The sequence below is a fragment of the Dreissena polymorpha genome, chromosome 2 (assembly GCF_020536995.1).
Source record: "Dreissena polymorpha isolate Duluth1 chromosome 2, UMN_Dpol_1.0, whole genome shotgun sequence".
Classification (NCBI taxonomy): Eukaryota; Metazoa; Mollusca; class Bivalvia; order Myida; family Dreissenidae; genus Dreissena; species Dreissena polymorpha.
The window spans coordinates 123943338-123971133 of NC_068356.1; the positions used below are offsets into that span (position 1 = coordinate 123943338).

General features: G+C 33.6%; 1 protein-coding gene across 1 annotated transcript in view; it reads right to left on the reverse strand.

Moving 5' to 3' along the window:
- The window catches only part of LOC127870050 (uncharacterized), a 55992-nt gene that overhangs the window by 16987 nt on the left and 11209 nt on the right, over positions 1-27796 (reverse strand). The window contains exons 22-61 of the mRNA XM_052412710.1: positions 27600-27736; positions 25921-26068; positions 25499-25665; positions 25133-25283; positions 20912-21066; positions 20514-20661; positions 20224-20387; positions 19679-19844; positions 19370-19539; positions 18924-19074; positions 18029-18225; positions 17669-17819; positions 17239-17417; positions 16971-17121; positions 16442-16614; positions 16158-16314; positions 15779-15948; positions 15329-15542; positions 14988-15151; positions 13843-14052; positions 12367-12528; positions 12145-12159; positions 11489-11733; positions 10467-10713; positions 9602-9798; positions 9323-9411; positions 8944-9013; positions 8464-8646; positions 7859-8338; positions 7597-7734; positions 6594-6879; positions 6257-6444; positions 5889-6158; positions 5573-5687; positions 3549-3674; positions 3340-3372; positions 3082-3203; positions 2789-2853; positions 1840-1997; positions 1523-1648 (exon numbers count right to left, since the gene is read on the reverse strand). Of these exons, the coding sequence (XP_052268670.1) occupies positions 1523-1648; positions 1840-1997; positions 2789-2853; positions 3082-3203; positions 3340-3372; positions 3549-3674; positions 5573-5687; positions 5889-6158; positions 6257-6444; positions 6594-6879; positions 7597-7734; positions 7859-8338; positions 8464-8646; positions 8944-9013; positions 9323-9411; positions 9602-9798; positions 10467-10713; positions 11489-11733; positions 12145-12159; positions 12367-12528; positions 13843-14052; positions 14988-15151; positions 15329-15542; positions 15779-15948; positions 16158-16314; positions 16442-16614; positions 16971-17121; positions 17239-17417; positions 17669-17819; positions 18029-18225; positions 18924-19074; positions 19370-19539; positions 19679-19844; positions 20224-20387; positions 20514-20661; positions 20912-21066; positions 25133-25283; positions 25499-25665; positions 25921-26068; positions 27600-27736 (6638 nt within the window). The remainder of the gene's footprint in view (positions 1-1522; positions 1649-1839; positions 1998-2788; positions 2854-3081; positions 3204-3339; positions 3373-3548; positions 3675-5572; positions 5688-5888; positions 6159-6256; positions 6445-6593; positions 6880-7596; positions 7735-7858; positions 8339-8463; positions 8647-8943; positions 9014-9322; positions 9412-9601; positions 9799-10466; positions 10714-11488; positions 11734-12144; positions 12160-12366; positions 12529-13842; positions 14053-14987; positions 15152-15328; positions 15543-15778; positions 15949-16157; positions 16315-16441; positions 16615-16970; positions 17122-17238; positions 17418-17668; positions 17820-18028; positions 18226-18923; positions 19075-19369; positions 19540-19678; positions 19845-20223; positions 20388-20513; positions 20662-20911; positions 21067-25132; positions 25284-25498; positions 25666-25920; positions 26069-27599; positions 27737-27796) is intronic.

Here is a 27796-nt window from a genome sequence, read left to right on the forward strand (position 1 = left end):
TTATGTACTTAAAAACACGTGTTTGATGGTTTTCGATTCACTATATCTTTCTTCCCTTAAAATTTGGAATCATTAGTGATATTATAGGCATTTTTCACTGTTGAATAAAATTGTGTCATTGTGTCGTATGAACAAATCTGCATGAATACTACATTATAGGCATTTGTCACTGTTGAATAAAATTGTGTCATTGTGTCGTATGAACAAATCTGCATGTAAACTACATTTGGACTCAAATCGTACATCAAATCATTTCTGTCTTCAGTTGTCAAAACACCAATATACTGTTTGATTCCAATAATGTCGCTTTAATGGAATTACCATTTGTATTCATTTGCTTCTTAATATTAAATCACGTAAACTTGTTTTATTAGTAGCACAGCCCGATTAATATTTTTATTTAGTACTGCCCTTGGAATTTGTTCACGTCATTATGTCATTATGGATTTTTGTGACGTCATACGACCGACTTTCCCAGTTGTAATCTACATGCATAGGTCATTGGGTTTATAACGTTCCATTTTATTTATATTTTCTCTCTGATAGGCGTTTCTTGTTTGATTTAATTATTAATCACATAAACAACCAAGCTATGTAATATGGAATTTTTACACCCATTATTGCTGCTTCTTCCTGTATTTGCGCGATGATTATCTGAGATATTAACTCTATGATTCTACATTCTCAAATCTTTTCTATAAAGAAGGAATGTAGTTGACAATTGTTAATAGTTTTATTTGATCGTTCGTCAAAAAGTTGTAATTCTGTTACTCTTGTATCTTCAATGCAATTGAGTAATTAAATGGTAATTAAATTGAATGCGTTTTAATTCCCTTTTATTATTGTTTAATTTGAGTTACAATGCTATGACGTTAAATTTTATTTACACTTGAATGTATTATGAATATTGCTGGGCCAAGTGTGAGGTTGAGCGCTCTATAACCAGGTTTAAACCCCCAATGCTTTGCATTGACCGTTCCAAGGCGGTGACCCCAGCTTTATTCATATTTTGTGTTTATGTTGGTTTGTATTGTGCTGTTTTGTACTGTTTGGGCAATCGGTCACTTGCCTTAAATAAAGGACCAACTAATTGTTTTTAATGAAAATTCAATACTGCTCCAGCAGCTGGAGTTTCACTTCTTTATATTCAATTTAAAAGAAAAAACATTTAGCAAACAAATATTTAAAAAAAAACGCTGTTCTTGTCACTATTTTGTACACTTTGATGTTCTTTTTAAAAGTTCAATATTTTGAGTTATAACACATTTTAGTTTGTTAAGCTGATGTTTTTTTCAGGTTATGGCCAACAATATTGGCGCTATAGTTGACTGTTGCTTTGTTATCGTTAACATTGGCATAAAAGATTGCAATATTTTATGTAACACACTTTAAGAAAGAATTTATTTGCCAATGCGTACAATAAGGAGGTTGCTCATGCATTAACATTACACGTCACAAAACATGTTTTATATTGTTATGCGTAAGAAAATGTCATAGTATGAATAAAACAAAACATCCATACCGACACATGTGCTTGGGGTAGATTTACTTTCGATGTAACCTCGAATGCAAGAACACCGCGTTACACCATCCCAGACTTCGCAAAGAGAGTTATTCTTCTTGCTACACGCCATAGGCGATGCACATCCTGAGTGGATCGAAGAAACAATTTTGCAAACAGTTTTATCAAGCACAGTAGTACGGATAAAATAGTGATAAATGTGAAGGAAAATAAGTAAAATTAAATTGTGTTTATTTGTTGTATTTATAGATTTATGAGTTTAGCCTTGAAAGTCAGTGTGTTTTTTATCTAATATTCAGAATTATACAAAGATGTACCTTCGTTGTTAACAATTGATACATTCAAAACGTGTACTGTCTGATCAAAGATCCCCAGCGGCCTTTCCGAATGACGAGTCAACGCGTCATAAACATTGACAGGGTTATGCTCATTTTGTACGTAAAACACCCAATGTTCGACGATTAAACTTCCGATTCTAAAACCAAACATGCATCTTCAATAGAAAAAGATTTATTATTAAATGTTTAAATTGTTTCAACACGCTGTAACATAAATTCACAAGCATTAATATATTTAACGACCAAACATGTAAATAATTCGTCAAAATTATCTTCAGCAAAAAATACAACTTTATCAAAGTATGACACGTTGCGTTTTAAATAAAATGTTCGCGTATAATATAGCGTATACTATTGCAATATGTAATTGCAATGTGTATAAAAGTAATTACACGAGATAGAGAGAGTGGTATTAAACAATCAACAATTGCATCAACTTAATATTCTTCGATATTGGTATGATATAAAAGAAATGACTTCAATATGCAAAACTCAAGACCTAACCCAAAGAGAAGTTCTTAATACCACCCGCAAATGTTAAATTTAAGGCAAGTGACCAATTGCTAATTCATAATAAGACAAACATACAATTAACCATTGAACATAAACATGAAACACTTGTATGCATATATATTTCTTTTAAAAGTAAATTAGAGTAGTTAAAAAATAAAGCAAACGTACCATCGTACGGTAATGTTAATATGATGAACATAACTTGACTTGTTAGTTTATTTAAGTATTACAACACTTTTAAAGGATGCAACAAATTGACAATAGTTATTATTGTTTTACTCTGTTTTTAAGTGTGCTCATAATTATTATACATTTATTGGGAACACATTTTTGTGTATGTATCAAAACCAAGTCTAAATAAAGATCATGTCGTTAATACATATCTTACGCAAATTATTGGTCTACGTATACGTACTTAATTGCTGTTATAACCACTTTTGAAAACTGTTCTCCAAGAAGGTCTTTGTAGTATTCTGTAAGCTAATAAAAGAAAAATGGCATGAGACAATAAAACATCATCAATAATGCAAAACAATTACACCATGTAAAAGTCCACTGACTAAGTCAGTAATTTAATTGTGAATCGAAGTATCGCATTTATGTCATATGTTCAATATGAATGTTATGTCTGTGAACGGGATTTTACTGTAATGTGATTGTAGTTATGATTTGCATAATAAAGGAAAATGAATTTCATGAGTGACCTACCTTGGTACTAAGTTCAAGTTCGTATCGTCCGTAGGTTGTTGACGCATTCAATGTTAAACCTTGCGGAAAGATGTAGTCCAACTTAACTTCAACAACAACATGGCTGTGTCTACCATCATAAACTGTTGGTAGAATAACATATCATTTTTATTGAAAAATATTAACTTAAGAATGTCACTTTCAAGTTACTCGTTTACTTGTTTTATTATTTGGAATATATGAATTTATTTCTTGTTACAAAAATACTTTATCGCTTACCTTCATCCGGAACAATAGTTGTCAGTGAAATTTCTGAAATGAATAATATGTTTTGATAGAAGCTCACTGGCTTCATTATTATTTAATTCAATTGCAAAAACGGATTCGCCATGGTAACTAATTATTGTGTAAACATGTAATGGTAATGTTATATTTGATTTGGTGTAGTGTAAACAACATGCAATTCTTATATGCAAAAACTGTCGGACCTGCACAATCGTTTGAATCGGATTCATTTTGAGAGTAACCTCGCGCACATGAACACTGTACTGTATTGTTCATGACTTCGCAGACAGAGTTGCGTTTCGTCTTGCACAAGTCTGTTTGTATGCAGTCTGTGGAACAAAAAACAAATAAATACAATGTAATAGAAGTCTTGAACATTGATAAATTTCCGAATGCAGACTTTGTATTTTCCTCATTGTTACGATTCTATTTTAGTTGTGTGAACCATGATTACATTAATACTATACAATTTAGCAGGCTCATGTGCATATGCTGTATTAAGCGGGCACACGTTGTCTGTTTTCGAGGGTTTCAAGGCTGCTTTTTCGAGAGAAATTAAGCTATTCGTATAAAAAAGTGTACGGAATCAGTTCAATAATGCAATCGATCGATTAACTAAAATGCTTTTTAATTGTAATCGGATCTCTAGATAGTACTTTTAACCATGAGTTTACAGAAGACGCGCTTTAAGACGTTGTATCACACCAAACACATATACATTTATTATTTGAGACGGTTGTTATAAGAATGACTTTTTGTAATATAGGTAAATTATATTATTTAATTAAGTATCGAACAAATAACTATAAAATGTAGAATAACAAGACAACATAGTGGATACGCGTTATATAAGTAATTTACTGATGATACAATGCATTTGTAAAAAATATATATATTAAAACTATTTAAAACGGTTTGCGAGGCTTAATCCAATGCCATGTTCTTGTACGAATCGTTTATATAGATCGCATGGAAAGAAGTTGTAGGGTACCTAAAATATATCTCGATTTGATAGAAGTTATATACGTGTACCATCTTCTCCACGCGCTTAGACAGTGCTAGATGTTATACAGCTGAAGCAAACGACTCAGTGGTGCTCAAAAATATTGTCTCTAGAATACCCAATAGCTACGGAATCCGATCATTGCACATTGAATTTCGCCTGTCGACCTGTCCAATCAAATCGACGCATGACGCAATAGTCGACAATTTAAAACGACAAGCGTCACCTAAAGACACTCGACATTTGATCATAATTGTGGAGAACTTGATATCTATTTCGACTAGACTTAATAATCATTCGCTACACAATTCACTGATACATCGATCGCCACTAGACACACGATATTGTTCGCAATATTTGCGCGATATAATGTCGATTGTCATTTGAAATGTCGCAAGTCGTATCGTTCATTGCTTTACGTGTATCTTGTCGCCATTTGAGGAAGACACACGACAATTAAAGTGATGGAATACAAAACATGCGCCAATTTACAATATCAAGCGATAATTTAAGACGTCACTTAATTTTCAATACAGTATTTCTTCGAAAATATACACTTCAAGCTCGACTATGCGTCTTTTATTGTATTCGTGTTGTTGCAAAGGGGCCTTTTCAGGTTTTGGTAAATTGACAAAATAAAAAAAAGTTGTTTCAGAATCGCAAATTTTCGGTTTAGTTATGATATTTGTGAGGAAATAGTAATACTGAATATTAACCATGCTCTAAAATATCCATTAAATGCATATTTTTACAATTTGAAAACCTGAAAATTATGCAGCGTTGCAACGCGAAACGATTGAATAATTTAGAAAGTTCTGTTGTTGTCGTTATATTTTGTGAAACTACGAGGATTGCTTATAAAAAGTAAAACATACATCCAATCATAAAATGAGCACGGACGGCCGAGTGGTCTAGGCGGAAGACTTTTTACTCCAGGACTTCAGGGGTCAGAGTTTCGAGCCCAGTTGAGGGTTATTTTTTATTTAAATTGAATTCGTGTTTGTTTACTGATGATTTTTAGGTCCAATGTTTAAATTTATCAATATAAAGCATTTAATGACACACTTCAATACATGCCAAAATCTGTGAAAAGGCCCCTTTAAGCTATCGTTTCTCTCATCGCTTTGATTGTGGTGTGTCTACCTCAAAATCCTGACATTCCATATGATATAATTTCTGTAAATTAAGAATGTTATAATCCCATCACGATAAGTCAATGCATACCGCGTGTGTACGGTGTCCATGATGTTTGGTTGGCGAGCGGATCACATATCATCTTTTGTGAAATGTGAAAAGTGCCGTTATAGTAGCACTGACCTTCGATGAAGCAGAAACCATCCTGTTAACGAGTATAGATATTTAAAAAATCGCATAGCTAGAGAATATACGTTTTTTAATAAGTGTTTCTTGTAATAATCTTTCAGTCTTTTATTGACTGCGATTGATCGGGTATTCATTTCATACAGAATAATACATGAACACACATGAAACCTGAGAAAAACCGTTAAACGCAAACAAACACAACACATTTGCATGTTACCTTCAGGGAAAACGTATATATCCATTGTGAATCTTTTGCATAACCATACGTCTGGCATTGCGAGTTATAGATGTAGGCTAACCCTTGTTTGTGGTCATCGTAGTTTTCACCGTCGTTACTTACGGATACATGGAATCCGACAACAAACCTATCGGCGATTGATCTACGTTGTCGCAATCCTCGGAGAGGACATATCGTTTCCACTATTGTTTCAGCGTGTCCAGGAACTTCAATTCCACTGTCATTGTGAGGTGTTCCGTGTATGTCAAACTGAAAAAATATTATTGCAAAACAATGACGATCGATACAACAGATTCAAAAGTGTAATCACACACAATTGGAAAACCAAAAATTTGTTTAAGCCTTACATAAAATATGTTCAATCTGCAAGTCAAGTTAGACGATGTAAATTCTCCACCAAAGACAACAATCTGAGAACAGTCTGTATTGTTCTGGTCACAAAGTCCTTCATCTAATATTCCAGATATTATTGGTGGTTTTTTTAAATCAATAGAACAATCAACCGCGCCGAAGCCCGAGTTGCATTGACATGTTCCTGAAAAAAGATACGTTTTATATCGAATAACTTTGAGTATAATGGCATTCATATTTGAATCCTGAGTATAAAAACACGATACATTACATTCGTATTACCATAACAATGTATGTAACTTTAAAGATATGATTAATATGATTCACTATTACCGTTAACGCAAGTTCCATTTCCGCTGCAATTATTCATGCAAAAAATTTCTTCAATGTGTTCAGAGGTTTTCAAAATTTCCTTTAAAATGTTCAATTCAGCAAGCGTTTGTGGAGCGTCAGTAGTTAAACTTGTATGTGTTTCTGCTTCCCCTGTGCTTGTTATGTTTTTGTTCTCCGCTCTTTCAATTAAAACCTTAATAACAGTATTGTTACGCTGGATCTCATTTTGACATGTTTGCAACATTGACTGCCTGGACATCGCTAACCAGAATGATGAATTGGTTATCTAAAATATAATAAACAAGTCCTGTATTTGCGAAACACATGCAAGTTACTGCGCTTTGACGCCGCACAGCAGCTATTTTAGAGACAATTGTTCAGTCCAAGGCCTATAACATCGCCAAAACTCAATGGACCGGAACAAACTTACGTCTCATCTGTAAGTCAAATAGGTAGACTCACATACCAAAACGCAGCTGAACAACCTCCGGAAAACGGTTATAATATATAATATTTTATATAATATTATATTATAAGTCCAAGGACCATAACTTCGCCAAAAAAATCAATTGACATGAACCAAACCAACACGTCATCTGTACATAATGTAGTTAGACTCGCATACCAAATATCAGGCCGATATATTACAGCGTTTCGTAAAAAAAAACGGAAAACGGGATACAGATTAAAAGTCAAAAAATCAATGGACCAAAACGAAACTCACACTTCATCTGCAAGTCGTAAAGGGACACTCACGCACCAAATATCAGGTCAATATCTTAAATCGTTTAGGAAAAAGTCCGGAAAATGGAATGCCGGATGTGCAGACGGACGGACAGTGCGCCTGCTATATGCCATCTTACCAGTTGCATACAAATAAAAAAATATCTATTTCTATTAAAAAAAATGTAAATTACTTACAAATAAATCACCTTCATTAATAACCAAACCTTATTGACGTTATCCTTGCCTTTACATTTGTTATGTGTATTCATATACGTACCATTATATCCAGTACGCAGTTTTCCAAAGACACGTTCGTGTGTGTATCTGGAATTTTATTGCACATGTCCTGTATTGCTTTTAATTCGTGCTCACAATGTGCTCGAGCCTTATCGTCCGTCCATACGCCTGTGCTTCGCTGAAGTTAATGAATATAAAAAAAAGTTATAAAGAACATATTTTATTATTATACATTGTTTCTCTATTTTTTTCTATTATTTTACCTCACATAATCTTATTACAAAAATAATCAAGCTACTTACACGATTTCGGACATGGAATCGCTGATGTAAGACTGGTATCTTTATCTCTGGTTTTCTTGATTTTATTGACGTGGATCTCACTGGACGACTTTCTATCAGCTCACCGCAACTATGGTAACCAGCAAGCGTCCCTCGAGTACAGCCCGCGATACTCCTGTCACACGAATATGCGCCGTTCCCTCCAGTGGTTTTCTTGCATGTGCACGTTGGAAAAATCCAAGGCTCAAATTCTTTATGATACGAATCATTGGTAAACAACGATGCATTTCTTGGCACTTTCCATTGTTTAATAAATTGTGATTCATTGTCAAAATCATCAGACGAATTACCATTAAGGGATCCACATAAACCTGTACTTTTTCCACTGCTGTCTTGAATCGACGGATTTACAGAAATGTCCAAAACTCTGCCGCCTTGCTCACCCATGAACGGTGCGCTGTCTATCCGCGCCCTTACTGCAGTGCCGTATGGCAAATATATCTAAAATACGGAACGAAAACGTTCCATGAGCATTAAATGACACTTTATTATAAGGCAAGTGCAATATTTCAGTAAAGTATGAAAACATTTTCACTTTATCCATTTATATTAAAGCACATTTTTACCGTGTAAGTATAGTCGTTTTCCTTTTTCACTGTTAACGCTTTATCCCAGCATTGCCTGTAGCCAATGTCTATATATCTATCACAAACGTTGATGACGTAGATGTCACGTCCGGCTCTTACGGCAACGCCACAGTTACATTTCGCTGGACTGTCATCCGTGCAATTGACTATTCTATGCTGAATCTGTTGATACCGCGTTATATAGGTACAAAATAAGATTGAACAAGTATATTAAGCATAAACGATTATCAACGTACTATTATTAAATAAAAAATAGTCATTGCAAAATGGATAAATCATAATTTATATTAAGTTTGAAAGCCATATATTGAATACCCAACATTTATTGTAACTTTGTCGAATACGAAAGTTCTGCTAATAAAATATACCATGCAAACGCAGTGGGAAAAATAAAGTGCTTCCATTATTTTTTATTACCGAGAGCTTTGTCAAATGATGATAGGATTATGAATGCATTACCTCGACCTGTTTATACAATGAGTGGCTGTACAGGATGTAATCTCCTTCTTCAGCGTGATGTTCATAGGACCTTTAATGCAACGTAACGACACAACTTCAAAGGTACAATAATCGTTATTCATTTGATACCTTGCAAAAACAGCACTATAATCTGTTGTTATGGTATATAGTTCTGACTGCGGTTATTCCTGTAATGTTTGCTTTCAACATATCATTATATGCAATCAATATTCCTGCTTACAATTTATGTAAATAAATTTATTATGTCTACTGCAATAGCAATTTCGTAGTTGATTTAATTTCTTGCAAAACAGCACTAGTTTTAATCGATGATGCGTAATGACTTGCGGACTTTTACTGATCTTACAAATAAACTTACCTGCCATCAAATGTATACATGTGCGGGTCATTTCGGGCTGCACACAGTTTTCCTCGCCATTGCCGATTCATTTCTGGCAATACTTCAACCTTATAGGAAATAATTCGTACACCTATTAGTTAAATGCATCATTCATACGGTAATGGTACATAAATTTAGATTTTATAGTATATTTATATTTTGGTACAATGGCTATAAGTTTATTGAACTTGAGGGTGTTTTAAATGGCCATATTATTGAGTACAAGTATGAGATATAAAAGGCCTTTGTCACGTTTACCTCTATTGCAGGCAGTTTGTATGAAACCGAAAAGAACGCGACCCCTCTAGTTCTGGGTATTTGAAGGAAAAGTGTAAACTTTCCGGCAACTCCGTACTGTCCTGTTTCCGCAGCGCTGACGTTCACAGTAATAGTTGTACCATATGACTTGTTCGTAACTGCAACTGAGCATCCGCCTGGGAAGTTGCCTTCAGCATCTGAATTATTTGGAAGATATTTAATCATCAATATTTTATTTCAGACAATAAAGTTGTCTTTACGAGGTAGGTGGGGTTGCATTAAAACATTCATTTAATCATTAAAGTACCACGCGCTAATATTGTGTATACATTAGGAAAATCCATGATAATACTCTCAATCTTCTAGTGAAGTTTACAAAATTGAATGACGATTGCACATCGATGTTCAGAACAACAGTATATTTTCGAAAATAAAAATATTTTTTTTAAAGAATGTATAAAATGTGTACTTAACATATGTCTCGTTTTTTTGAACGATAACTTATTATTATAATTACGAAGAAAGTTTTCAACGTGGACGTGTTTAGCGTTTGTGGGAAATCTGTAGTTGTATTTATTGTTATGAATATACAACAATTTCCTCTATACGTATGCACACGTTCAATAAATAGATATCAGTACAGCAGTTTTAATTGTAGTATTCGATTTTTTTGTAAGCGTAAACAGATCAGTACAGGCTTGTAACAAACACATATAAATTGGGATGACATAATTTGTCATGGTTTTATCAATTGAACTGAGTTATAAATTTAAAGTTGATACATATTAAAAGGCGAAAGAAGAATGTGCGATTCAGATAACTGTCTACATTTAGGGAAAATACATAAATGTGTCAAATGACTTACTGGGGCAAGTTCCATAATCCGGTGTGAAGTAGTCCATATTGACGCCACATGCGATGTTATTGGAAGGTCTCACATTATCGCACACTATCGGAACTGATAATTTCATTTCCACAGACTTATACTCTCCTCGGTGCAAGGAAATGCGAGGGGTTAGCACTGTGATACCCAGAAAAAATGGATCCGACATCAACGACAACTGGCCCGGCTGACTGTTGGGTTCGTTGAATGCACGAACAGCGCATGTTATCTAGACAAAGTGATCATTGATCAATTTGGAATAGTATCCATTTAGAATATGTTCTACGTATCGGGTCATATGTTAATACCAATGAAATACCAACTGATAACATTTCATCATATCGTAATAAGTTTTTGGACACCCCGTTTTTAGCATGAATAATATTTTTTGTGACTTAATTTTCGGACATTTTGGTTTTTGTCCATAATCGATGACTACAAATTTACGGACTGTATATTCTACAGAGCTATTTTACCAGATTTCAGCCCTGTTTTAGCTTATCTGGTGACCCTTTGATCATAAGTTTTTACAACCAGATTAAGATCATAAAACCTGGCAAATAAATGCCAGAGGGCAACGCACCATTACATTTGCGTTTTGGGTAAATTAACATGAATACCGGTAATAAAAAACGGTTTCATCCAACAACATTTGAACTGATATCGTATTAAGGAAGCAGTATATTTATATAAAAAAATTACATGTTTATATACAATTTCACTTAAAAATTGCGAAGATGTGAAGTTGTCTTCATTTAAAAACATTAGAACAACGAGTACAACACAATTAAGTTATTGCACGTTGAATTATTGCTTTTATTTAAATATAATAAGTGATAAACAAACATGCCATATCTGTCGGACATCTGTATATTTAAAATAGTTTTCGTCTCTAAAACTAAAGTAACTACGGTAAATCTAAAGAAAATATGATCGCATCACTATTTGATATCTGAAGATAAATAAAATCCATGTCGTAAGAAATTTAATATCTATAAACTGACATTTGTTCCCATGCCAATATTCATATCCTCAAGATCCTTGTGCGTCAGATAACACGGTGACATATCCGACTGACTGCAGTACTGTTTGGTTGTTACATGCTCTGAATTTCCAATTACGTGCCACTCTACTTGGTAGTAGAGATTTTGGGTTTGGTCCGGGTCGAATTTGCATTTAAACCATATTGAAGTGCTAGTGTTCCCATAAACAACACCAACGCTACCCGCAACAAACGACGAAGGAGGAACTGAGTTAAATAAAACATGTTAAAATAATATCATACAATGTTCGCCGATATATTTAAGTTCAACAGTTTTATATAATATGTTAAGTGCATATAGTTTTTATGAACTTTTATCAGCGAGATGAAAGTGGTAGGTCCCTGTGTTCCTTTTGATTTTAACATTAAATGGACAGTCAACGACGCAGAAATAAAAACGTCAAGACATTAGTCTTATGTAAATTTGCTCTGTTAAAATGAAAAAAATGCATATATCATTATGGTTGATATCAGTGTTATAATGAATAATGCAATTGATGAGACATTTCACATGTAAAAAACATTTGCTGATATCGCGTGATCATATTTTAACATATAATTGATTTAATAACATAGGTAGTACTTGATATATAAATAAGTAATTATCAAAATACATACTTTCCGATCCAATACCTGAAAAAAAAACAGTTTTGTAAAATAACAATTGTCGTAAGTGATATATAGAATTTGATACTTTAATGGTATTAAGAAGTTTTTACATTCTCGCTACTCTACAACAAAAATAATATATCGTTCGACAATAATAAATAACACTAGTTAACTGCAACAAAATACCATATTTACAATGGATTAATGAACCTGTGTTACACTCATAATTACCAAAACAGTAGCCGCTGTTTTCAGTTAGGGTTGGGCCAAGTCTGTACACAAAGTAACCTCCACAGTTTTTCGCCTGTACATTATAAGTAATATTGGAATCGCCTGCCTGCTCCGCTTTAAAATACTTGATTTTATCCTCAAATGCGGGGACTGCATTGGTATCTATATTGGTGAACTATTATGTAATTTCTTAAACATTCACCATAACGTCGATTTAACAACAACAACAATAAAAATATTAAGTGTGCTTATACCTACGGAAAATAATCTGTTTTCTTCTTGTGAATGAAAATCAAACATAAGCTATGTAATTTCTTAAGCATTCACCATTACATCGATTTAACAACAACAACAACAACAATAACACAATTATGTGTGCTTATACCTTAAAGCGGGTATATACGATTTAGTCAAATATTTATTAATTTATATAAACTGTGTAAAAAACTTATTATATACATATTTCAATAAAAATTAAAATAAAAGTTAAGAAGAACATGTGTCGAAAAATGCGAGATAAGCCAGATATTTAATTCTGAAATTGAAAACGGCTGTACAGCCGAATTCGCCAGCATGTATACCATGCATGTACGATGTGCATCTAAACTTAGTTTAACGGTTTATTTGAAATTCTGCAACGATATCTATTCATACGACACACGAACACTATCTCCGATCCTAATACAAAGACGAATGCTTCGGTTATTGTAGGAAAATATGTACGTCACTATCGGCTCGGGGCGCTAATTTGTCTTTGCTGCATTTTATGAAATTCGGCTTTAATGTATAATTTGTCTTGCCTATTTTGTGTTATTGTAACATATTTTATCAATATATTACAATTAAACACATATAAAAAAATCGTATATACCCGCTTTAAATCAGTTTTCTTATTGTGAATGAAAATCAAACATGAACATTTAAAGCGGGTATATACGATCTTGTCAAATATTTATTTATTAATATAAAATGTGTAAAAACTTATTATACATATATTTCAATATAAACTAAAATAAAAGTTAAGAAGAACATGTGTCAAAAAATGCTAAATAAGCCAGATATTTAATTCTGAAATCGAAAAAGGCTGTACAGCCGAATTCGCCAGCATGTATACCATGCATGTACGATGTGAATCTAAATTTAGTTTAACGGTTCATTTGAAATTCCTGCAGCGATATCGATTCATACGACACACGAACACTTACTAAAAAGACGAATGCATCGGTTATTGTAGGAAAATAATTACGAATTATCTTCGTCACAATCGGCTCGGGGCTCTAATTTGTATTTGCTGTACTTTATGAAATTCGTCTTAAATGTATCATTTTTCTTGCATATTGTGTGTTATTATAACATATTTGTATCAATATTTTACAATTCAGCGCATATAAAAATCGTATATACCCGCTTTAATAATATTTTTAGGGTAACTAGCCTCATAAGTATACGATTAACTTTAATTTAAGTCACAAATACCTTTGCTATACACCGGGTAAAAAGTAGCACATCTGTTCATCGGAGGTTCTTTGTCTGGCAGAGTGTTGTTGCCAACATAATACCAGTTCAGCGATAGTTTGTTGTCACTTATGGGATTGGATTTTGTTTCGAATTTCACAAGCCTTATTTCCAGATTAGGAAGTCTCTTGTAGTTCTCTTTGTCGCAGGGGTCAATGTTGTCCTGGTAGTCTTAAAACGACACAAATCATACACACTAAATGCTGCAATTCACATTAAAATGTTATATCGAAGAAGTATGTCGACATAAATGTACATCTTAGCGCCATGTGGATTATCAAAACGTTGGCGATTTTAAATAAACAAGTATTCAAAATGTGTAAACATATATGTTTGACGAGCTATATGTGTTTTGTTGTTGCTTATTATTACGTTGTTGCTTACACTTGATAATATTAACTTAACACACATGAACATTAAATTCCACGCAAAACAATTACAGTACACTGTATTGATTAATGAAGCTTATTAAACGTACAAGTAGTGATGACTTTGTATTATTTTGCATTATTTTGCTTAAATGCAATTTGGATTGATATACAAAAAAAGATTTAATAAAAAGCGCAGATGATTCAAATGCATTCACTTATGTAAGTTTGTGTTGCGATAGTATTCATGCTTGAAAATTACAAACAAAAATATCACTATTTAAATTAAATATATGTTGCAGCAAAATCGTTTCAAAAAAAAGAAAACACAAACTTTATGGGAGTATTTTTATAATCTTAGCTTGTATTCTATTTAGTGTAATTAAGTGAGCGGGGCTCTGCTGGTCAGATCATAAAACTGCTTTATATGAAAGATGTCTTCTACATGCCGTCGCACGCATTTTTCAAACAGTTCTGAAAAGTACTATGAAATGATCATAAATGTTGCCTTAATGTAAGAATTGACTTCAAAATTGGTTGGATGTTTGCAGTTATAAGCAAAATAGGCAAATTTGTCCAATAAATATTGAAGCATTAGCGCGCACTATGGTATTTCAATTTTGACCATTACGTTTCTAATAGCACGAAGTTTAATGCAAAATAGAATTCAAACCTTAATGCAGTTGTTAATAAGTATTGATCTAATTGCATTAAAGTAACAAAAGTGTCGGTATTCACTGCAGTTAATGGCGACGTCTTCATCGTGTACGCAGTCATGGGTACCCCACTCTCGTGCCTTACACTCGGACACATCTTCTTCGACACCGAGACATTGCAGGTCATCAAGTATGATTGTCTCATTTCCAAGTAATGCATATTCTGTTTCAGGGTGGTATACCTTACTATAAAATAAGTAAACGATCGCACCAATATTCTAATATTGAAACAGGTTATCTTGTACATAACACATTTACAACTTTTATTTAAAATGATATGTATTTGTCTTCAAATTAATTTTTATGCAGTGATCAAATGATTGAAGCCGGAAAATACTAGTTGATAATGAAAGGCGTTCATACCCAATCGAATATCCCATCATGGTACAGAGAACCGAGGCATCTTCATCTCCAAACTGATCATCACATATAGTGCCCCAATGATCGTCAACGTACTTTTGTAAACTCTGGTCAAACCTCCTATACTGGATTTCTACTCTTCCCTGTATGGGTTTATGCTTACCATTGGATGTTGCCTCATGGAAGCCTTCCATTAATCGGACCGGGGTTTGCGCTCCTGAAAATGTAGACAAAACATATTTAATAAAATTTCAAAATTAAGTGTATTGATTTTCAAAAGACAACTCATATCACTAAAAACGTGAATAAATTAACATTGTTAATTTTAAGTCTTGAAAAAAACTCTAGCATGCTAATAATTATGAAGATGAATGATAGAGTATTAAAAATTGTATACATCGTTACGCCGTGACGTTTTTGCTAAATATCAATCAAAAAATGTATTCAACTCACGGCAGTTAACAGCTATATTCTCTCCACTCGGACAATACTTTTCTGACTCAGTCCACTGGCCGAATCCGCATTCGTATAAATCCCGTTCGTCCCCATGACACCCAAACCCACCCAAAGTTGTAGGTTCAGGAAGTATTTTAACGAAATCTTGATTGTGAATTGAAATGTTTCTACAATATAAACATACTTGATGTAAAAGATATCTGTCTAAAAATAAATCAATCAAATAGCCTGCAATCAAATTGAAATTATTGACCTGCATACAAATAATACGTCCAATTCAATTTGTTTTCATGAAGGTTTACGATTGTTTTTCTGAGATCTAACATGAGTCTCAAAGCCATAATATGCATATTTGAGAACTTTTAATTGTACTTGCCCATGATAGTTGTCTCTCTTTCCTGCCTGATTACATATCGCAATCGCATCATCCATTGTGAAATTGTCCTTGCATACACGCTTCCATCCGTGATTGATATAAACCTCCACCATACCGGAATAGAACGTTAAACCTTCGCTGACTCGAACGGGCGTGTCTATAAAAAACAATATTGCAGTGAGACGTAACCTTTAATATAAATTGACCTTCTATCGTATCATGAGCGTACAGTTATTTGTGCCGTTACATTTTATGCAAAGTTTTTAATTGACAAATACACGTACTACACTGGACCGCAACATCTTCGTTATGAGTACACAATGAATATGGAGTTCCCCATGTGTAACCAACGCTGCATTCTGAGATGTCCGGCTCGTTACCCTCGCAGTTAAGGTCAGATATTAAGATCCTTCCATTACCAGTTTCGTTAAAAACGTTCTTGCGTACAATAACACTCCTGAAAATAACGTTTAATTGAAGACCACGTGATAACCCACTTGTTAAGACTATGAATATGTACACATAGGTTCATACCGTAACATAACATTATCCCGAGACGCCTAAAACAGTTGATTTAACTGGTTATGTTTTGTGTTACATCACATTGCCCCTTGTTCAAGTTCAGCAACCAAACTATGTCTGACTTCAAATATGTATAGGATATGAACCACAATCATATTTTTTTTTCAAACGGTGTATATTTTATTGGTTTACTGTTAGATTGAACATTTTGAACCTAACACCAAAATCATGCTTACAAGAAACTGTTTGATAAGGGTATAGTTAATAATAATTCAGATGTAAGTGTGTTACTTTGTATTGAGCCCTTTCATTCTGCATATCACTTTAGCGTCGTTTTCATCGAAGTTTCTGTCACAAATCGTGCCACAGACGCCTTCATACTCAATTTCAACTCTTCCGGAATAGTTAGTTCCACCTACTAGGCGCATAGGCGTAACAGGTCCTACAAGTATATTTCGGCTACAAATAGAAATCCTGTCGCGCAATAGGATTCATTGAGAAATAATTACATGGAATGGAATCTTAACATTTCGCCGAAACAAAAATACTATGTTCTTACTGCAGTTAACTCCGACATCTAAGTTATGCGAATTGCAGGGTGGTTGTGCAGAATTTTCCTTCCACGGATACGAGGCACATTCGTCAATATCTGTTTCTGTCCCGTTACACTGTAGGTCTTCTACAATCAGGTTACCTTGCCCATATCCGTACTTAGTGTTTCTGTGAATCGTTATGTTGCTGCAACCCAAACATAATATGTTTTAAACACCAATCGATCACCTAATTATGGTAATTTTAGTAAATAAGTAAATACACATTTACGCTGAAGAAGGCAAAGTCGCATCAATTAACTGGATGACATATGAAGTACATAATTGCACGGTGTGTTGTTTTACCTAATGCGCAAACGTTGTGATTAGTTTAGATTGTTTTGAAATCAAACAGGGAATTAGGAAATTAAACATGGGATGAATATGTGTATTTCCAACCTCGAATATTCATATCCGGCAAGTCGACATATGACACTGGCATCATTTTGGTCAAACATTGTATTACAAACAGTTCCCCAGACTCCGAAATACTGGAACTCTACTCGTCCCTGGTGCCTGTTTACGTTACTCACCAGTCTTACACGATTGTCTGAAAAGATCAAGTTGTAATTTTGTTTATATATATATATATATATATAAATTTTCAGTTCATGCGTAGTGTACATGTAAATTACTATGTGTACGCACCCCAAATTCATCACATGTCATGTGTACCGACAGAACAAACGACCGACACAATATAACCGACAGTTTTAATTCGTATGTTTCCTGTTTCGGTAATATTATAAGTCAACGTACTACTACATTTGACTCCTGCTCTCTGTGTGTATTCACTATCTGAAGAACTAGATGAACAACGTCCGACTGTCCACGGATATGTGCAGCATTCTGAAGGGTGTAATGTAAACTGGCACTGGGAAATATCGGTTTCATCTCCATTGCACGTCATGCCATATATAAGAGCATTTCTAGAGCTATACTGAATATCAGGGGTCCTGAAACAGTGTATAGAATATGACAATATCTGTTCAGAAAAGTCTGACATAACGCCAAGTATGGTCTTATTAATTTAATAGTAATATCATTGACATTACACATTCTCAAATTACATCTAGTTGTAATAACTTTTGACATGTCTGCATGCATATTTGTCGTTGATACAATTCCATAAATGTGATTAATGGAATATCCACATAAATTGTTACATGTTTTAATGTGACCTTTTTATGATCAAGCATGACGATGTAGGATAGCCAAGTCCAATGGGTATGTCTTATCTTACGTTAAAAATATTGAACTCTTAAGTAAAACGTATTGTTTGTGTTTAAGTTAAAGAATAAGGTTTCATTTGAAAAATTCAAAACATATAGTTCGTATATCAAAACCGAAGTAAATCCCTGCTAAAAGTGAAGGTGTCTGTATTGAAGCATTTGAAAGAAAAAAATCCCATCGTTACGCAATAGCAGCGCGACTCAAGAATCTTCAGCGCTTTTGTTCATAGCTTGCCAAATGTGTAAAGCTTCATATTTGAATTTGAATCTACACGTGGTTTTGTTTCGTAAAGAGAAGTATATGACGTGTTTACAAATGTTGAATTCCTTAATTGACCCTTACATCGCTAAATTGATTCTTCTAAACGTTGTCAAATGTGAATACTGAAATATCCAGTCGATATTTCATTATTACGGCATACCCGATTTTGTATCCCAGTTTGTTGCAAACTACAGCAGCTTCTTTGAAGTTGAAGTAGGAGCCACACATAGTATACCACGTTCCGTCGAAAAACACTTCAACTAATCCCTTTGTTAGATCATTACCTTGAAGTCGGGTTGGCGTGTCGGGCCCTGAATAAAGCGCGGGCAGAAGTTTATAAAAACGTTGAAAGTTTATCTTATTATTTAATCTTTTTCATCTTTATTGTTGATTAAATAAAAGTCTGTTAAAGAAGTTTGCATTGTTCAGTATGTTAAAGTGTTTTTTAAAGTGACATGTACTCGCACATAGATAAAGTGTCATTAAGTATGGTTTTGTTTGATTATAGCGGGCAACAAAACAACGTAACACTTTGTTTTGTTTAAAAACTGCAGTGCTAAACATAAATTGAAATAATAAACACATGAAAGTCACGTTGAAACGTACGACAATTTACTGCCACCGTTGTGTAGCTGGAGTTGCAAGTGTGAAAATTCTCTGACCAAGGTTTGGACTGACATTCTTGCAGATCGTGTTCTCTTCCTGAACAGTTCACTTGTTCAATAACAAAGCTTTGATGAGATCCAAACTTGTTCTTTGGATACACAGTTGCGTTTCTTAAAAAAAGTTTGCAACTTTAAAAGTCAGCAATTGGTAAGGTGTTGCTTCATGGTTCTAAACACATATTATTTCAATAATTTATTTGTCTATATACGTTTCCTTTCCGTTATACAAAATACTTAAACTATCACTTACCCAAAGGTCGGAGCACCAATCAAAGTACAAACAACATCGGCGTCTTCAGAACTAAAGCCAGATCCACATAACGAGCCATACTTTGTTGTTGTGTATGGATCTTGGAAATTCAGCTGAATCCATCCATAGTATTTACTAACACCAGGTTGTAGGGTAATCGATGTCCCTGTAAATGAATGTCAGTATACCATTAACTGCCTTAAGGCACAAAACAAAGCAAATTAAATATAATTAAGCTAGATCTGGCTGGCGAAGCTGATACAAATCCGAGGATCGCGGATTAATTGCCCAGGCTAGCCTTATAACTCATTGCTTGTGAAGCATTTGGCATTAAAAATGGTTTTACGTCCATTCTTCTACCTCTTATTCAATAAAGCAGTTGCCAGGTACTAGACCTTTATTCTGGTAAACCAGCTAACCCAAAGTGTGAGTTGGTAAACTGACCGGCGTCATATAACTGAAATAATGTTGAAAATGGCTAATAATCCACCTAAACAATCTTACACAACAAGACAATATGCCCATAACTATAAATCCATACATACTGCATTCCAACTCTAGCGGTGCGTCAAAGCACGTGTTATTCCACCATTCATTAGCACTGCATTCGGTGATTGTCTCCTCGTATCCGGTACAAACAAGACCAGATATCATGTATTTGTTGAATGTTTTGTTGCTGTATTTAAATCTGTCCTGTACATGACCATATCTAAAAAGAATATTTGACATATGTTTGAAAGTTAGATTTTAACAAAACTAATGAACATGTTTACGTGATTTTAAACGCAGAAAATTTCATTTTTTAGTTATTCTAGTAAAACTTTATTTGACTAACGTGTATCTAAATCCAGCGGATCTGCATATAACATTTGCTTCATTTGTTCCGATTGCGGATCGACACACCGGACCCCAGTTGCCATTGTAAAACACTTCCACTCGACCTTTAGTTGACGAGGGACCATCCGCTATTCGAACACTGGTTTCTTAAAAACAAGTGTTAATTGTTCAGCATAAAAAACATAAAAAAACTTAAATCTTTAATGTTTGCAAAATTATAATTGCGAAAAGTACTTTGCTCAATCACAAACATGTAAGTTATAAAAAGTAGAGTTCCCAAGTAAAAGTTACATGCTAGGGAGCTGTACTTTTAGTGAATCATTCAACATTACTTGATATGTATTTCAATTATGATGTTCATTGTGCCTAAAGTAAATTTTTCCATATTGCTCTTACGACAGTTAATTGCAATGGCCTGTTGGCTGGAGCATGATGCCACGGTTTTCCCGGTGTATCCAGTGCATTGCGAAATATCATCTTCCTTTCCATTACACACAAAAGCACCATCTGCGAACGACCCGCTGGTTGCTTCTAGCATTATAGTTGCGTTTCTTTAGACACGAAAACGGGAATAAATTGTCACTCGATAACCGGATATAAATCTGAACATAAGAATATTCATTTAGATTTAAATAAACTGTAACTTATTTTATTTAATAAATGGATTAAAATTGAACGATTTCAGAAAGTCTTCAATTGCACATGTTAACATTTGAAATGTGTACCTCTACACAAGTCTCTGTATATTTCGGTTTAGTGTAATTCAATGTTTATCCTTTGTAAAAAAAAATCACCGGTGGTGTAAATGCGTTGTTAAATGCGTCGTTAATGTGTATAAAATTACAGCGTTGAGAATTTCACCAGTATATTGCGGTTCCTTCAATTTTGGTTGTCCACTCTTCATTTAACCTCTCAGTTATAACCATTCATTTTATTATCAATATAGCTAGTAAAAGGAAGACAGTAATTGAGAAATGTGTTTTATAAAAGAATTAAAGAACTTACAAGGATTGATCAAATTACTACAGTCCAATTGAATTTCAAAGAATAAGATATTGTTGATTGTAATTGAATTGTACACTGCTATGGATGTGGCATCCGAAATATAGTTTTCTTCGTGTGCTCACGTGTAAGTCTCACGTGTGCACATGAAAGTCTTAAAGCGGGTATATACGATTTTTATATGCGCTGAATTGTAAAATATTGATACAAATATGTTATAATAACACACAATATGCAAGAAAAATGATACATTTAAGACGAATTTCATAAAGTACAGCAAATACAAATTAGAGCCCCGAGCCGATTGTGACGAAGATAATTCGTAATTATTTTCCTACAATAACCGATGCATTCGTCTTTTTAGTAAGTGTTCGTGTGTCGTATGAATCGATATCGCTGCAGGAATTTCAAATGAACCGTTAAACTAAATTTAGATTCACATCGTACATGCATGGTATACATGCTGGCGAATTCGGCTGTACAGCCTTTTTCGATTTCAGAATTAAATATCTGGCTTATTTAGCATTTTTCGACACATGTTCTTCTTAACTTTTATTTTAGTTTATATTGAAATATATGTATAATAAGTTTTTGCACATTTTATATTAATAAATAAATATTTGACAAGATCGTATATACCCGCTTTAATGTTTGCACGAGCAAGTCTACATGTGCACATGTGCAACACTTCTCATGCCATACGCAAAGAGGATCAACGAATGACATTGCGAAAACATTAAAACCAAACACCGTAAATATGCAAATGCAAATAAATAAAAAAATTGCAGTAAACGTTTCTTACCGACCAAAATAAAAAACGCATTGATATCGGTAAATAATAACGATTTCGGCAATTTTAGCCGTATATTTTCTAAACAACCTTAATACGCCTTATCTGGTGATACATACGGAGTAATCGTCATGTACAGAGTGTGTTTATTCTTTTCGTCCACTGTAACTGTTACCTGAGCTAGACTTTGTAAGTCGTGTGAATTACTTAGTCATGTACACAACATGTATAATAAGTGAGACGTACACGTAGTGTTCTTAACGTATCAGGTACCTGACTGAGATAAAGATCTTTCGAAAAGATAGCGATACGACTGAATTTTGTAGTAAAGATAATACATTGAAGAAGAGATATTCATTAAATACAGAAGTGTAACACATTCTTAGGAACGGGATATACTTTTGAACATTATTAACATAAGTAGTATGTGTTGCTTAACATTGATGCTGATGTACATTCTAAATGTGATGTATCAAACACGTCTCAGGATAAACATTCAAACAGAATAAGACAACTTTTATGAAAAATAATTTATGTAATTAACATTTCGAAAATATTGATAGTTGATATCAAAGCTGTGACTCGCGAAGAGAAGATTAATTACATGTACGAAGAAGGTACATGTACCTACATATTATATGTCTTTACCTCTCGTTATTTCATGATGTCATACCGTATATATGTTGTCTTATCGGAAAACGTATATAAATAAGGTAAACATTAAGTAACTCGATGACACAATAATATTGAAGGTTTTTTAAAACCACTAAATTTGTTATTTTCGCGATTGAAATATATATAATAACGTTAAGTTGATGTCCAGAAGTGTTATGTGTTTATTTATAACGGAGAGTGACAATTACTGTAACGGACAGATGTATTTTGTGTTTTTAAATAACGGAGATTGCACTTAAGAAAATTCATTTCCGCACTCTTAGGTGTACGGTATTCGTCGAATCTTCACAAAACTGTGATGTTGACATAACATAAAGGCCAAGCTCGATAACAAGCTAATTTGCAACAGGAACTTCCGAGTTGTTGCAGTTTATATATACAAGTGCGATGTTCGGTTTTAAATCGTTAAATTTTTAAAGCATTTTCTGAGAATATTTGTTGACATAAACTAAACGTAAAGTTCGATAATCAATTCAGTTACAACAGGCATGTTTAAGTAACTGCCGTTTATTAATAGAAAAATTCCGAAATTCCAGTTTCCGCTCTCTTAGGCCTAAACTGTTCATCGAATCTCCACCAAACTTTCTGTTAATGCATTGTGACATAAAATGGAGGCCAAGTTTGATAACCGGCGAATGCGCATCTCGAGTTATTGCTATTTGTTTATACAAAGTACTCAATTCGCCGTTTCCGCTCTCTTTTTCTGTTGTCACCGAATCTTCTTCAAATATGTGTTGACAGCACATGGAAGACAAGTTCATTGACAATCATTTCAGGGTTATTGTCCGTATTAACCAAATACCATGACGTATAAATGGCGTGTCATATTTTTGAACACATACCCCCTTCACAGTATCTTCACCAAACCTTCCATACATGTGGTACAGTATAAAAAATATGGGCGAATATTTCTCTCCATGAAATGTTAAAATATGGTATTAGATGTCTTAACTCCAAAACGTAACACCGATCATGCTAGCTAAGTTAGTAGAGTACTTGAGGATCCAAACTAGCGATTTCGATTCCCGGAACGACAAGGTTAGGAATGTGATGCTCGATTGTACAATTATTTATATGGCCATCGTCTCAATACCTTTGATTCAAGTGGGCCAGTTTTTGGAAAATTGATGGGCGCCCCATTTTGACTTACAAACAAGCTATCCGAGGAAACGTGAGATTATATAAAGCGACCGATATAACATTATGAATAAAATATTAACTTCTGAAAACGGCAAACAATCCAACAATTTAAATACATTTCGATATTGTGTTTTGATTTTAAATTTAATTAATATAATTTAAAGAGAGTTTGCACGATTTTATCAAATATTTATGAATTTATATAAAACGTGTCAAAAACGTATAATACATATGTTTCAATATAAATTAAAATAAAAGTTAAGAAGAACATGTGCCAAAAAATGAGAAATAAGCCAGAAATTTAATTCTGAAATTGACAATGTCTGATTAGTCGAATTTGCCAGCATGTATTTCATGCATGTACGATGTGAATCTAAATTTAGTTTAACGGATCATTTTAATTTCATGCAACGATATCTATCCATACGACACACGAACACTTACTCCCATCCTAATAAAAAGACGAATGCTTCGGTTATTGTAGGAAAATATGTACGAAATATCTTCTTCACAATCGGCTCGGGGCGCTAATTTGTCTTTGCTGCATTTTATGAAATTCGTCTTCAATGTATAATTTGTCTTGCCTATTTGGTGTTATTGTAACATATTTGTATCAATATATTACAATTAATACATATACAAATCGTGCATACCCTCATAACAATATAGTAATAGTTTATCATATGGTTATTAACGTGACAGTCAAGGCTTTGTTAATTATGTTAATTGTTTTCAAAACGTAGGCCAACAGCAACAATACACATACCTTTTGAAAACTCGGCGAAACTAAATATCTTGCTACGACAAAACAGTTCAGAAAGTTCTTTTTTAAAAATAGAACAGACGAAGTTTGGGATGCGCAAGATTGTATTTTTATAGTGGCGCATTCAGAGCTGTGGTATTAATAAGCGTGTTTGAGTAACAGATGACACTTTATGACTGAATGTGAACTCTGAAAATGTTGCGTTGGGTTGCGCAACGTTAATTCACATTCTGATTTGAATGATTACCTTACATGTTTGTGTCCAAGCATTCGACATATGACGTACGCATCGTTGGAACTGAATCTGTCCGAGCATACTGGAAGCCATGTTTTGTTAACATTAATTTCCAGTTTTCCGGATAGGTAACTGTTTCCATTATCAAGTCGAATGGGGGTTTCTGCAAAATACCAGCGACACCAGCGAACATTTACATATATCATACACATAAGATGTGAGCTTAAATTATTTAAGTTGTTGTATTTCCTTTTTTTATAATGCATGTGTATTTACAAATTTGCATCGTTCCCATGGGTGTGTGGCGTAATATAAAACTTATTCAGCGGTGTTTAAACATCGATACGGCACCGGTTCATTAAATAGTATAAGACTCACGACAGTTAATCCCTGTTCCGCTCGTGTAGGTCGGTGTGGAATAAACTGTACTGTTTAAACATTCAATTATATCAGTTTCATCTCCATTGCATTTTAATTTGGAAAACATTTCATTGTCGTATGTGTTCTTCTTACGAAGAAATTCCTCAGACCATACTTGATAATTTCTGAAATAAAAATAAAAAAAATGCAAAGAGAACAGTGTCAATTGAGAGAGAAAATTATCAAATACTACATGAAAAGTTTTGCATAGAAAAAACTTGCTTCGTCGAATTTAAAGTCCAGTTAAAAATTTGTAAGATGTATAACAAAAAATAATCACTAATCTTTTAAATACACAGCACATAAAATATTTTTTTAAAGCAATAAATGTTACATTATTTAATAACATAAACACGGTGTATGGCTTTTAAAATATTTACCCAGTAAAGTTGAACCGCATAAGTCTACATACAGTCTGTATAGTTTCTTCGTCTTGCAACGCACTGACCGATCGTAAGCTATCACCAATGCGTATAGTCAATTGGCCCATATAATTTGTCCGTCCATTTTGTAGTTGTATCAGAGATGCTACAACAGGCGTTAATACTGATTATAAACATAACATATTCAAAGTCTCCATGTCTTAAACGTTTCATTTGACTGTTAAATAAAATACATTTAGTACAAACAGAATGTCGAAAAAGGTATGTTTAATGCGGCAATCAATTAATCCTTACCGACATTAAACTACGACATTCGGGTTAACATATCTGGCAAGCAGTATAAAGTGGTATAAGATTCAACGTTTTCGTAATTGTGGTTTAAGTATGACCTTTTTTTAAATTTTATTTGCTATTCATAAAATGCCAATATAAATATTAAATATATCGCATTATTTATCATCCGAGCTTAAATTAGTGTTCAATCATTTAGGAACACATTTCCGGTAACTACATATATATTATATTGCATTGGCAATCCGCTTTATGCTACAAGCTCATCGCTTATCTGTAAATTCTAAGTTCTAAACTTCAATATGCTAAATGGTGTCGCTTACAAAACTAATGTTAAAACATTAAGCTCATGATTGTTGATGTTTTTTTCTTTAATGTGTCTATTTTGCCAAATGTGAGTTATTTTATAAGGCTGTTTCTATATTGTGCGCGTGTGCGTGTGTTTGTCAGTGTTGTTTTACTTCGTGAATTTGATAACACGCTTCTCCATACACGAGATAGTTACTACAACCATTCGCGAGAATTCTATATAACTTGTAGGTCGCAAAAATGCCGTTGATTTATCTGTAATTCTTAAAAGAACAATTTAATTACTTAATATCAATACACAAATGTTAGTTGCTAAACTTAATAATCTCGGCGTCAATTTTCTGCAGTTAAACTAGTTCGCTAAGGGCTATATTAATTTGTTATTTAAAACGGAATAATCTGGTCGTGATCCTTAGCCTAGTAGTAACATTCTAACGCCAGAACTGGGGAGTGGCAGGTTTGATATCCCGCACGCTCAGCCTTAACCAACTAACTCGCCTTTCTCTTGTGGGATAGAGGTAGACTTATGTGGCTTGTTTCGTTAAAATTAAAGTGCAAGCATTACTTTAGTGTATTGATGTTAAGAATTGAGAAACACTTAACCAAAACTTAATTGCGAAAATAGAAATACAAAGCGCACATAACAGTCAATTCGAAAATTAATTGTTCCCAAAATATATTTACAATTTACACAATATTTTTGTAAATAATGTTTTAAAAAAAAACGATTAAAACATACAAACGAAGTCAGTAACATTTGAAAATCATTTGAACCCAGATGGCTCTTTAAAGCATTGCTATATGTGTTTAAGGAAAATGTGTGATTTGTTATCGAGGATGAAAACCCATACATTTTTTTATAAATGTAACCAGTTATAATAAAATTGTAATATTGCATCTGTCAATATGTTTTTCTGTTTAATTTCGTGAATCTTTAATATAGCAACTTTCATCCAAACAAACCGCATAACGCACATGTTTAACTGGAACATCTGAAAGATAATTAGTATTTGCGAATAACATGTTAAACAGTCAACTAAAAAAACAAACACAATTATACTTATAGCAACACTTACGACATGTTATATGCAGAATCGAGTCACAGAAGCTCTCCTTTATGCTCACACATTTATCGATGTCTTCAGTGTAGGCATTGCAAGTCAGGTTCAGATTAGATTTAATGTATGCAGTCACGTTGCGAGCGTTTGCCAGTCTGAAGAGCAAAAATCATTACTATCTCTCTAGAAACATATATAATGAATTGCAATACCCC